At 47.2% G+C, this 13835-nt stretch overlaps 1 protein-coding gene across 2 annotated transcripts; it reads left to right on the forward strand.

Moving 5' to 3' along the window:
- Positions 658 to 10023, forward strand: LOC110431257. 2 transcript variants are annotated; one of them, XR_002448676.1, is made up of 4 exons: positions 658 to 1035; positions 1123 to 1688; positions 1849 to 1951; positions 9815 to 10023. XR_002448676.1 is itself a non-coding variant. In XM_021450149.1 (4 exons), exons 1-3 carry the CDS (start codon positions 798 to 800, stop codon positions 1545 to 1547), a joined length of 480 nt encoding a protein of 159 aa, XP_021305824.1. In that variant the 5' UTR covers positions 658 to 797; the 3' UTR covers positions 1548 to 1688; positions 1849 to 1960. The 2 variants fall into 2 exon arrangements, 1 of the variants encoding a protein (XP_021305824.1); XM_021450149.1 differs by lacking the exon at positions 9815 to 10023 and having other exon boundaries at positions 1123 to 1239; positions 1423 to 1688; positions 1849 to 1960.

Raw genomic sequence — 13835 nt, forward strand, 5'->3', positions numbered from 1 at the left:
TATTCTAATATATATACATTATAATGTTCAACTTGCCATGCATCCATTTAATGGCAAAAGGATAAAAACATTTATTTGCAATAATGTGAGTATTATCCTTTGTATATAATTTTTCTTTTTTCACCTACATAAATTTTTTTTAACTATATATGTGTATAAAAATTTGGTAGGGTAACTATGAAGTAAGGAAGCACATGTTGCTACACCTACTCACAGACACGGGGAACAAAAATGCAGCCAACGTACCTGAAGGTGGACGAGTACGGACACTCAACTAGTCTCTACAACTAAAAAGACCCGGATGATATCGTCATACCATCCATCGGCCTGCCTCCCTCGCGTGTTGTCTCCCCCGCAAGAAGAAACTTCTGCGGCTCTGCGCCCACCCCGCACGCGCCCTCGTCTCCCCACGACCCCACGCTTCCCACATTGCCGCCGCCGCCGCCAGCCTTTGCCTCATCGCGCACGCCGCGCCTACTCCCACGCCACACCCACTCCCACACCGCCGCCAGCCCTTGCACGCCGTTGCGGCAGCCTCTCCTGCGTCGTGCACAGATCTGACGGCCTGCACAGCGATCTGTCGCAACATGAATGTCGCACGCAGAGGCAGACGGGGTCGCGGGGTACAGGCGCGTGGGTGCAGGGCCACAACTCGAGGTTGCGGCGTGACCAAGGGGCGGCAGCGGGTCTGGGTGCCCACGGGATCCATGACCGGCGTGCGAAAATTGAAGGAGAAGAAGAAGGTTGACCGATAATGGAAATTCTCGTCGGAGACAAAGCGACCGTGGTTGGCTGCTATGGGCTCCTGCTGCCCTGCTCGGTGCCTTCATGTTTCTTTAAGTCTGCAGCACTGGTTTCAAATTATTGCTCAGACATTATTAATCAAGGATACGAGTTCAACAAGGCTGAGAGGATGGATCCGAGAAGAGCCGGCGGCCCGGTATGATGAGCTCCCGGCGACGTTGACCGTCTTGGCCGCTGAAGACATTGCTGATTCCATCGACGCACTCTACCACAAGGACGAGGCCATGGCTGGTGATGCGCCTCTCTCCCTTGTGCACGCCTCGGCAGGTGAATGCCTCAGAGAGTCAGAGTGACTGACCGATTGGACTTGACTTGTAGAACTCAAATCTGAGGTGATGGAGGCGCTCGACGACGACAGTTGGATGTTCGCCGCGTCACGGTCCCGCATCAACCTTGTCTCCAGTCCTGGTAAGAAGAGAACACAAGAACAGCAAGGTACTGGGATTCTTCCTCAAATTAGTTGCAGAACTTGGTTTTCTGGTCAAGTTTTTTAATCTATATACATATGGCCTGAGTTTAGTGTTCCTGTTCCTGATGAATGAGTTATGTATATTCCTGACATGGTTGCTACTGATTTTATTTGTATTTCTACCCCCATTGGGGGCATGTGTTTATCAGGTGCTTACCTACCCAAGCAACACGTACGGGAAACTCTCGGAGCTGGGGCAGGCATCCAAGAAAACAAGGAACTTCTAGGATGTAGATGCTTGCGCTTGCAAGAAGCCTCATCCATGACTCCATGATGGTAGTGAAGGCTAGGATTCCATCTAGGCTGCAGCATCAAGGATGATTTGGTCCAGTTTCAAATCAATCTGGTTGCTTCCTGCTAATTCAATCTCAGGCACATGTATGGATTTTCAAGTGATTGAGAGGTCAATGTCATGGTATTGTTCATGGTCCAGTTAAATTGGCTCCCAATTCTAATTTTTTGTGCTGATACATGTATTCCTAAGCAGACCAGTTGAATATATTCATGGGCTCTCCTTCCACCTGTGCATGTTCTAACACTATTGGCTCATATATATTTCTTCTATTTTCTGTTAGGTTGTTGAGCTCCAGCAAAAGCGACACCTTGAGAAAATGGAATGACCAGCATGTAAGGTTAGGGGCCAAATCACTTGCAAATGGAACAATATGGTTGGATCAGGTATGGCATGTAGCTGCTTAGCTTTGGCGATTGAGCGACATCGGGGCCCGCTCTGTCCACCGGCGCCGGCCGGCCGCTCGCCCGCCGTACTGGCTCGCGGTCATAGCGGATCCGTTCGTAGCGCGGGCGCCGGCCGTGTCGTGATCTCGGGACTTGCGGCCATCCGGCGTCGTCTGCCCACTCGTGGCCCGTGCGGCGGCCGCTATGTGATCGTCGTTCGCCGGACACGTCTGCTTTCGCGACCAACGCCGCTCGCCGTGATTCGATTCGCTGGGCGATCTTCTCCGGGATCAGCACGGCATCCCCTTACTTCCAGAGGTGGGCGGGTCAGGACCACGCGCTTCAACGTCGCCAAGGCTCACCGCCGGCCGCCGGCCACCGTCTCCCCGCCACGAACGCAAGCTGGTGAGGAGCTCGGTGTTCCACGCCACTGAAATAGGATCCAGGCCTTCAGCCGCCGGCCGCCAGGCCGCGGCGCTGGCCGAACCATGGGGGTGGATGCGGAGTTCGACAGGCACGCCGCGTTGAACGCGGACCGCGCGCGCCAGGGCCACAAGGACGTCGTCGACAGGCTCCGAGCAGCGATGGACGCCGACGCCGGCGTCGACAGCAGCAAGACCAGCACAGAACCGCATCCCGCTCCTCGGAGTTTCAAGCCGCCATGGAAAAACATCTGGAAGGGCCCGCTGCCTCCTCCACGTATCACACCGTCCACCACCCTTGGAGATTACCTTCGACCGGCGATGTATCATGGACTCCGACATCGGCGCTACCGCGATCCGCATCGGACGGGGTTCGAAATTTTGAATTGTCGACCGAGTGTCACCGTGGCCAACCGGACCGGATCGGATCGGCGCGACCGAACTGGGCTAGACCGGACCGGGACCAATTTACCAACATCAGGCCCTATCACGGTTTCGACCGAATCATCGGCCGAGCGTCTGCGAGGACCTACTCGACGCCTGGTCAACCCTACACTCGCGATCGCAGCCGCCGCACCAAGACCCTCCTACCGAGACGTTCTCATGGCGGGGGGTGAAGTGGGGAGGAAAGGAAACCGAGGTGCTCCAAGCCGCAGTGCTCCGTCGGATCGCCGCCGTGGTCGCGGACGGGGCCATGCCAACGACGCCATTGGACGGGGTCGCGAGGATCATGGCCGCGATCGTGATCGTGATCGGGATCGCGGACGCGGTGGACGTGGAGGGCTGCCACCAGCTGGGAGTCATGGTCCTCCACCAGTCGGTGCCGGCGCAGGAGCCCGGGGTCGCGGTCGGGGTTACCTTTGGCCGTCCTCGGGAACCGATCAACAGGCTGGCACGGGCGATTTTCAGGTTGTCGAGGACACACACGTCTATCCTGTTGCCGACCCCATGGGAGCGGGCCGTGTCCGCGGCGGCAACAAGGCCGATGCAGAAGACATGCAAGTCATCAATAAGAGGAAGCGTAAAGACCTGCCTGTGAAGTTGGAGTGCTCTATATGCACAGAAGAGCACTACACCAGCCAATGCCCACTGCTGCGAGGTCCCAAACCAACGGTTGCTTACTGTGGCACCGCTGAGGATGGGCTGGGTTTCTTTCAGATTCAGACCGCAAGAAACAATCAGATAGTGCACAATATTCAGTCGACAGTCACAGCTCTCATCACAGTGGAAGCGGGTGAGGTTTCTGCTCAGTTATTGCAGGCGGAGCTAGCAAGGATTATTCCAGTACGCTGGGAGTGGGACGTCCAACGACAAGGGGATAATTCTTTTGTTGTACCGTTCCCTAGCATGGAGGAGCTGGAACGCATGGTTGCTATCCGTACTATCACCACGAAGAACAAAGAAGGTACAATTGTTTTTGATAAATTTGTGGATGATGTGCAGCCCATTAGGATACTGGAACAAATCTGGGTGACAGTCACAAGAGTGCCCAGGGTACTCCGAGCTTTTCTTCCTCTGTGGGCAGTTGGTTCCATCGTCGGGGCCACTCAAAAGGTGGATATGATACATCTTCGGGCAACTGGTCAAGTACGGATCCTAGTGGCGGTAATGGATGCTAAGAAAATTCCTAAGATGGCCGATGTTTGTGCCGGTTGTGGTATCTACCGCCTTTATTTTAAGCCTGATGAAGCTCCACAGGTTGATGTTTCTGATCCAGAGGATGCTGACTTATTAGGGGACGATGATAAGCAGGCTGATGGAGACCGTGCAATGAAGGATGCGGAGGATCCTAACCCTCCTCAAGATAATAATGGCACTTCTAATAAGGCTCCTGAAACTTCTCAGAATTGCCCCCCTCACAAGCAAGCCTCCTTGATGAACAAACGTGTAGACCTGGCCTGTGAACAACTTCTCACTGAGCTTAGTATTAAAGTAATGCTTGAGTCAGATGTTGGATCTCAAAGGAAGCCTTATTTTCCACAGTCAGAAGAAGAACTGGCAACCTATAATATATTAGTGGATTCTCCTAACAAAATTCACTCTTCTTCTTTGTTGATGGCACCAACGGTGGAGATCTTGACCGGGGAGGCTTCCCCCGGCACTGGCACTTTTTTCGGCGCGGTGGACAAAGCCATGGGGGGCTCTACACAGCCTTCGCCCCCCCTACCGACGCTGGCTGATCCTCTGGCGGACATGGACAGTGCTTCGGCGCTGGTCCTGCCCGCGGGAGGCATTGCCCTGTCCGAGACTTCGCCGATGGTGGGGGGATCCACCTCACCCCTCGCCCCCCACCACACGGCGCACGACCTCGTGAAGGAGGTCTTCATCACGTCGTCCACCGGGAGCAGCGAAGGGTGTACTGTGCCACATGACCCTCCCGCTGCACAGGAAGGACACTCGGCCTCGCCACGGGCAGTGGCGATGTACATGGCCGAAGGGGAACCATACCCCGCGGCTAGGAACGCTGAGCTCCCCAACGCGCAGCCCGAGGGGGAAGGTACCGGACCAACGCCCAAGTCACAGGCCGCTAGTGGTGCAGCTCAGCCTGCTAACGGGACTACCTCGCCGCTGGACATTGGCGCTACCTCACCGCTGAATGCGGGGCTATTTAAGCCTGCACTTGCTGTACCTCCTATCAAAGAGCTACGTCGAAGTGCCAGGATCGCAGCGCTGGCGGACATCCACACCCTACACAAGGCAGAAGGGTTGACGGCGAAGAAGAACCTCGAATACCCAGGTAATTCTTTTACTACCTTCCCAGCTTCAAAAATTATTTCAAACCTTGGTAGGGTAGGCCTCAACCTAGGCTCCTCAGATGTTGTAGTCATTAAAAATCTTGAGGTAGACAGGTTAGTTCTTTGTGCTAATCAAAAGAAGAGTTGTCCTAAACCTAGGTGCTCCAGCATAGACAGTGATGTTGAGAGGGAAGATAGACTTGAGGCAGTTCTCAACCACGCCTGTGGTAAACGAGAATATGCTAGACACGGAGAACGATCAAATCATAGATCTTTCTCCTCTCCGTCGGAAGAAAAAATATAATAATGCCAAAAAAATTGGCAAGGGCAAACTGCCTAAAAAGCCAAAGACCCCTTCTAAAATTATTCTAAAATGAAGAGTGTCTTCTGGAATAGCAGAGGTCTTGCAGACTTGGCTAAACATAGGTTCTTAGCGGAGTTAGTTAAGGAAGAGCAAATTAATTTTATTGCTCTCTCCGAGACAGGGAGGGATTCTTTCCCAGATCATATCCTCAAAAATCTTTGTGGTGGACATGATTTTCTTTGGCACACCATGGCGCCCCATGGTAGATCAGGAGGCATGCTTCTAGGTGTGGACCTTAATACTTTCGACATTGGAGCCATTGATGAGGGTGATTTTTATATAAAATTCACCCTAAGATACAAATCAAATGACTTCAAATTTATATTATACACAATATATGGGCCTGCTCAACTCCAAAACAAAGATGCCTTTCTGGTCGAACTCGCCAACACTTGCTCTAAACAAACTCTTCCGTATATAATAGGGGGGGATTTCAATATAATGCGAGCTCCAGAGGACAAGAGTTCAGGGGATTTCGACTCAAAATGGCCTAATCTTTTCAATGCTGTCATCGAATCTCTAGATCTAAAAGAGATCGTGATGTCAGGCCGCCAGTATACTTGGGCGGGGCCAGGGGATAATCCAACTTTCGAAAAGTTAGATAGAGTCCTTGTCAGCACTGAATGGGAAAATCCAGTTCCCGTTGTCGACAGTCGAACCTAGAGATAGAAATATTTCCGACCATACTCCCCTGGTGCTTAACACTGGAGCTTCGACTCACCAGACCAATACTCGTCCTTTTAAATTTGAAAGGGGATGGTTGTTGCGGGATGGATTTTATGACATGGTTACAAATATCTGGCAATCTCCATGCTTGGGGTCGACATCGCTTCAACGTTGGCAGTTCAAAATCCGCAGGCTCAGGCAACATCTTAGAGGCTGGGCTAAACACACTGCAGGGTCCTACAAGAAAGAAAAAAGACACTGCTAGCTCGTTTAGAGGCTCTTGATAAGAAAGTTGAGTGTACTCAACTATCTGATCAAGAAATCGATTTTAAACACTATCTAAAAGAGCGATTAGTTAGTCTTCTGAGAGAGGAGGAACTGAAATGGTATGAGCGTGCCAAAGTTAAAACTCTCTTGGAGGGGGGTGCTAACACTCGGTTCTTCCATCTCGTGGCTAATGGAAAACACCGTAGACAACATATCTACAAACTTGAAAATGATCAAGGGACTGTAGTTGGAGATGAGTCCCTTAAAAGCCATATTACAAGATATTACAAGAACCTCTTTGGGCCACCTGAAAGCTCTGAGATCACACTTGTGGAAGATCATAATCTCGATATTCCCCAAGTTTCTCCGGAACAAAATGATATTCTAATTAGTCCGTTCACCGAATCTGAGGTGAGAGATGCAATCTTCCAAATGGAACATAATAAAGCTCCAGGACCGGATGGATTTCCTGCGGAATTCTATCAGGTGTTTTGGGGAATTATTAAAGAGGATCTTTTAAGCCTCTTTGCAGATCTCCATAGGGAGGCACTTGATCTCTTCAGCCTAAATTTTGGAATCATTACCTTAATCCCAAAAATTCAAAATGCTACAAAAATTCAGCAATATAGACCAATTTGTGTCCTCAATGTGAGCTTCAAAATCTTTACTAAAGTGGGTACAAACAAACTGAATATGGTTGCAAAAACAGTGGTGAGCCCAACACAGACTGCCTTCATGCCTGGCAGAAATATCATGGAAGGAGTAGTTATTTTACACGAAACCGTCCATGAGTTACACACCAAAAAAAGAGATGGGGTCATTTTCAAAATTGACTTCGAAAAGGCATATGATAAAGTGAAATGGTCTTTCCTACAACAGACTTTACGCATGAAAGGCTTCTCCCCCAAGTGGTGTAGGTGGGTTGAGAGTATGGTAACTGGGGGAAGTGTGGGGATCAAAGTCAATGACGATATTGGCCCCTACTTCCAAACCAAACGAGGACTTAGGCAGGGAGATCCTATGTCGCCAATCTTATTTAACATCGTCGCTGATATGCTAGCTCTTCTTATCAATAGAGCAAAAGCCGATGGTCAAATAAGAGGAGTCATCCCCCACCTTATTGATGATGGTCTGTCGATCCTACAATATGCAGATGACACCATTATCTTTATGGACCACGATCGAGAACAAGCAAAGAATTTAAAACTCTTGCTATGTGCCTTTGAACAATTATCTGGGCTTAAAATCAATTTCCACAAGAGTGAAATTTTCTGCTATGGGGCAGCCAAAGAGATGGAACCTTATTATACTACTCTCTTTGGATGTAATGCAGGGGAATATCCTTTCAGATATCTAGGAATTCCAATGCACCATAGACAACTCCTGAATTCTGAATGGAGAAAGGTTGTTGAACGATTCCAACAGAAACTCTCTTGCTGGAAAGCAAAATACTTATCTTATGGGGGAAGATTAGTTCTACTCGACTCTGTCTTAAGCAGTCTACCTATGTTTATGATGTCCTTCTTCGAGATTCCTAAGGGAGTACTCAAAAAGCTTGATCATGTTCGATCAAGATTCTTCTGGCAAGGATCTAGTGACAAACATAAATATAGACTTGCCAGATGGGACATCTTATGTCGTCCTAAGGACCAAGGGGGTTTAGGAATCCTAGATTTACAGCTGCAGAATAAATGCTTATTGGCAAAGTGGCTGGTAAATCTACTTAACACAGAGGGCATGTGGCAGTCCCTTCTAACGAATAAATATCTAACATCGAAAACCCTCACCCAAGTGACAGCTAAACCTAGTGATTCACATTTTTGGAGAGGCCTCATGCGCATCAAAGATGAGGTCTTATCTAAAGGTTATTTTGAAATTAAAGATGGGACCAAGACGAGGTTCTGGGATGATACATGGGTAGGAGACAAGCCTCTAAAAGTTAAATACCCTTCTCTTTATAATATAGTGCGTGATCGCCACGCAACTGTATCGAAGGTGTTGGCTTCTAGTCCCCTAAACATCTCTTTTCGTAGGGCTCTGGTGGACAATAAACTTTTACAATGGCTAAATTTAGTAGCACAGATTTCTAATGCTCAATTGGTGGGTGGTTCAGATTTTTTTAGATGGAAATTAACCAAATCTGGGTTATTTTCTGTCCGTTCGCTGTATCTCCGTCTCATTGATACACAACCACCTTTTCGTCATAGAACTCTCTGGAAAATAAAAATTCCCCTCAAGATTAAAATCTTTCTTTGGTTCCTACAAAAGGGTGTTGTCCTAACCAAAGACAACCTCGCTAAGAAGAATTGGAAAGGGAGCCAGAAATGTATCTGTTGTAATATGAATGAGACTATCCAACACTTATTCATAGATTGCCCCTTTACCAAAATAATTTGGAGAATTATCTCCTTTGCTACAAATTTAACTCAACCAAGATCTATCAGCCATATGTTTGGCACTTGGCTTCATAATCAGCATAAGAGGCTTAGAGGTGTGATCTTGGTTGGGGTGGCTGCCATGTGTTGGGCCATCTGGCGATGCCGGAATGATGTTATATTTAACAAACTCAAAACTAACTCCATTATGCAGGTTATTTTCAGGGGAGCGTATTGGCTCCGCTTTTGGGCCCCACTGCAGCGTGATGAGCAAGCCAAGGACATCCTCACATCGATAAGCAAGAGATTGGAGACAATTGCTTTGGAGATTTCTAATAAAGGATGGAAACATGTTTACTGTTTGGTTTAATTTCCTGGTCAATGTTTAAGACCATGGCTTGCTCTTTCTTTTTCTTTTATCCCAAACGTTGTAATAATTGGCTGTGTACATCCTCGGATGTAGAGGCCGGATATTTATATATCCCTTATCTAAAAAAAAATGTAGCTGCTTAGCTTTTTTCTTAATAACCAAAATCTTATGGTCTCTGCATTTAGGAAACACAGAAAAACTAAAAATCTATTAAAGTGTTGTTGAAAATAACAATTCTATGATCAATTGGCACTGCTACTCTAATATGAACTCTATTTTAGTGTGTCTGAGTCAGTATATGTTCATATGTAATCTATTTTAGGTTTGTAAATTACGCAGAAAGGTAGAGCTGTTAGCAGACTTGTGGCATTCAATATAAAGCATTAAGTATTTTTAACGGTTTGACAATTATATTTATAAATAGAATAATTTGGCATCCAGTTCAAAACAATGGATAGCTTCCAAAAATGAGATTGCTGGGTTAGGACAACTGTCCAAAGTAGTGGATGCTAAAAATAAAGTTATAATTACTTTTGGTGATCTTAGAGAAGGATATAATGGATGCAGTAACATGAGGTATTTTCTTGTTTAACACATGACAGTTGTCAGTCTGTCACTAAGCATTTATTTTTACTTAATTTACCAACGATCATAAGCTTTGCAGGTATCACAAATGACCATAAATAGAAAGCTAAAGAACATGGCCCATCTATTTTCTAATTGGGTGAATATTCTGGTCATCATTGGGCATCTTTGAATGTGGGTGTTGTATCGCTGAGGGACCCTGTAGGTTCATCGAGACTTCTACAGAAATTGAACTGTATCCTCTGAAGTGTTGCAAAATTTCTCAAAATCTTCTAGGTTCTAAACTGGATATTGCAGCGCCCATCTTGGGCATCCCCCAATCAAAGGGCAGTGGTGACGGTAAGCATGTTGCATACTCGTGGGTTCTATATTGTTGTTGCATACACAAATTAAGATGAGTCTCGTGTCTGTTGGAGACAGTCTAAATGAGCTCCTTCATAGAACATGACTTTTTAAAAATAAATTAAATTTCATTATTTAACTTCACAATAGTGTTATCTTATTGTGTGATCCGTATGTTTTTATTATAAAAATTTAGTTGTCCTGTAGCAACGCACGGGCACGTTACCTAGTTATAAGAAAAAGACTGATATCCGCTTGATCCGCCTGCCTAGATGCCTGTTGGCTGTTGCAAGTCATTATCAGTCATGTGGAAAAAAGATGCTTCCTCCTGTGAATTTCCGGTACAAAGGCCTAAGGTCAAGTGGTTAAAGAAAACTCTATCAGCAGTCTGTCATTAACATGGATTTTGTAGATATCATGTGTCTAGGTCAAAAGAAACCCCGTTTTCTGGACAGCAAGGCCCTTGTTTAGTTCCCCAAAAATTTTGCAAAATTTTTCAGATTCTCCATCACATCGAATCTTTAGACGTATGCATGGAGTATTAAATATAGATGAAAAATAAAAACTAATTGCACAGTTTAGTCGAAATTGACGAGACGAATCTTTTGAGCCTAGTTAGTCCATAATTGGACAATATTTGTCAAATACAAACGAAAGTGCTACTATTTATATTTTGCAAAATTTTTTGAAAGTAAACAAGGCCAAATTAAAGTGGTTGCCCCTCAAGGATCGAGACAATGACTATAGGGACGTAAATGAGAGACAATAAAAAATCTTCTCAAGAATTGGCTTATCCCAAAATCAATCCAAAGAGCTTTTCTTCTAGACTCCTAGACACAATGGCAGAGCGTGGGCCAACAAGACGGGGCTGAATTGCTCATTTTAGCATCAAATTATGGTCACATATTATAGATATATAGAATTAGATGTATAGAATTCAGCATGCTAGGGCACCAGGGGGGTGGAGACCTAGTTTGGCCTCCATGGGCTATTAAACATCTATCCACCAGGGGGTGGAGACCTAGTTTGGCCTCCACTACCGTCCACCCCTGCTAGGGCACACAACTCAACAAGTGACAAAGATAACCCTAGAGAAGCTCAGCAGAAACTTAGAGAAATACCGAAAGCAGAAGTAGAATATTTTTTTTTAGCGATCATGCCTAAGCATGTATTTCATTAAGCAGAAAGGAGTTTTGTTACAAAGCCCTCAGAGCTTCGGTAATCCCAGGTTACCCAAGCTCCTAAGCTGCAGACACTCAAGCAAGATTACAAGATTACAAATTGGGCTAGGCAAGAAGCGCGACGAAGGCAGAACCAGTACTAGGCAAATGCCAACAGCTGCCTGAAACCAGCCAAGCCCCATGCCTGAACTTCATCCTGTATCTTCACCTGCAATTCGTTCGGCGAAATCGCGGGTCCCCCAAAAGTCCCCGCATTCCTTTCCTTCCAGATCATCTAGCTGATGAGAAAGAACAGTGAATCAAACCCACGACGAGCTGCCTTTAGGACAAGCTTTCTGCTCCTGATCCACCACTCCATGGTTGGTTCCTCACATAGCACGACCACCCCTTGGACACCAAGCTTGGCTAGCCATGGCTCCCACACTTGTCTACAGAAATAGCAGCCGAGTATGATATGGTCTATGGTCTCAACCTCTTGGTCACAGATAATGCATGTATTGGAAGTTTGCAGCCCGTGTCGAAATCTCCTGTCAGCTGTCCAGCAGCGACCATGCAGGACAAGCCAGAAGAAGAAACACACTCTCGGCGGAGCAGCAGTCCTCCAAATTTGCTTGGCACCTAACGGCATTGAACAGCCCAGGAACATGGCTCCATAGGCCGATGCCGCACTGTAGGCACGATCAGCCGAGAGCGACCAGGTGAAGGTGTCTGGAGCATCTGATAGGCTGAAGCGCTCCACCATGTCGAATAGCTTATCAAATTCCAGGAGCACCTGCATTGTCAGAGGCGCAGTGATATGGAGCACCCAATTGTGGTTTTGTAGGGCTTCGGCTACTGTTGCTCCTCTCTTTCTTGATCCCACCGATGCAAAGATTAGAGGCGCGATCTCTTTAACAGTCCAGCTGTCCAGCCATCTGTCAGACCAGAATAATATTGAGCGTCCATTTCCCAGAGTTAGCACCGTTGCCGCCTGGAACAACGCTCGTGCCGCGTGATCAGCGGAGCCAAGCTGAGATCGCCTAATGGTGCCATGCTGAGTAGAGCGATCCCGCCACTCCCAGCGCACCCTGAGCGCGATGCCAACCTTCCTCAAATCAGACACTCCCAGCCCGCCCAGCTCTTTTGGGCGGCAAACGGTCTCCCACGCCACCTTGCATTTCCCACCACCTACAGAGTCGGTCCCTGACCAGAGGAAGGCTCGACGAAGTTTGTCAATGGACTGCAGCGCCCACGAGGAGAGACAGAGGGCGATGGACATGTGAATCGGGATGGCTGACATGGTCGCCTTCACCAAGGCTGTCTGCCCAGCTGAATTCAGTAAATTCCCCTTCCAGGTCGGAATCCGTGCTGCAACCTTGTCTATTAAGTGTTGTTCATCTGATTTTTTTATCTTGCGCACCGAAAGTGGAACTCCCAGGTAGCAGCACGGGAAATCCTCCACGCGACAGGAAAGGATGTCCCGAACCTTAGCGATGTCGAGGTCGCTGCAGTGAATTGGGGATGCAACACTCTTCTCCATGTTGGAGAAAAGTCCAGAAGCCAAGCCAAAGATCGCAAGAGCCGCCTTCACGAACCGGAGGTCACCTGCCTGTGGAGCGATGAACACAACCAGGTCGTCCGCGTACAAGTTCACCCTGTTGCCCGCCACACAGCGCAGAAGTAGAATATAGTAGTGGAAAATCTCCAACTCAACCAAATGAAATTCAATTGGCACCAAACTTTGTACACATCTCTACTAGGATACTGTGAATTTATCCCCAAGAGATCTTGACCAAAAGCTCAATGTTTGGCCAAGAAAATCGATTGTTTTCTCCTCATATTGGGGATTTCACAACATTCTAGAGGGAAGAGTTTTGGGAGTGCTCGTTGGAATTCAGCTCAAAGGCAGAGCATAGACATTTTTCCAAGACCTCATGGCACCAAGAGGAAGCAATGAGAAGCACCAAAAGCTCATCTCAATGAATTCTCAAGGAAATCACCAACATGCAACAATCATGGAAAGAGGTTTTTGGGGCTTGGAACAAGGTAGATAGAAGCTAGGCTTCAAACAATGGTTTGCTCAAGTTCCAAGGGTCCCAAAACCTCTCAAAATTGTGCAAAAGATCAGCCTAAGCAACAATAAGAAATTCTCCCAAAAATTATCATGAAAATCACTGAAAAGAGACATTTCAGATTTAGGGGAGCAGAACAAAGTTGATCTCTTAATTACTTCACCATGTATGATTATAAGTTACTCCCAGCAGATTTCAAAGCTTGGGTGGCCTAACGCTCAACCAAAGAGACACTCATCTATTTCCTAGCTCCAACAAAAATCTCTCAACCTAACAAATGGGTGCCTAATCCCCAAGGCTTGGCCTGACAACTAGCCATCTCTCATATACATAGGCACTTGGCTATTTCTCAAGTTGCCTTTACATAAAGTACGCAACCCAAATACCCTCATGCGGTGGCGAAGATTGTCATTGTGTTCACCATCGGATCATATGCCGAGCTGATGGTGAAAACATTTATAACCATCGGTAAGGCACCCTTTTGAGACCCCTCAGACTATGAACTAGCGAAGAAAGTTCAAGCGGT

This window comes from Sorghum bicolor, chromosome 10 (genome assembly GCF_000003195.3).
Source record: "Sorghum bicolor cultivar BTx623 chromosome 10, Sorghum_bicolor_NCBIv3, whole genome shotgun sequence".
Lineage (NCBI taxonomy): Eukaryota > Viridiplantae > Streptophyta > Magnoliopsida > Poales > Poaceae > Sorghum > Sorghum bicolor.

Coding starts and splice junctions, on each gene's coding strand:
- LOC110431257 (XM_021450149.1), top strand. CDS start 798: ATGGGCTCCTGCTGCCCTGCTCGGTGCCTTCATGTTTCTTTAAGTCTG. Junction 1,036..1,122: donor CAAGGACGAGGCCATGGCTG/GTGATGCGCCTC, acceptor CTTGACTTGTAG/AACTCAAATCTGAGGTGATG. Junction 1,240..1,422: donor GAGAACACAAGAACAGCAAG/GTACTGGGATTC, acceptor TGTGTTTATCAG/GTGCTTACCTACCCAAGCAA.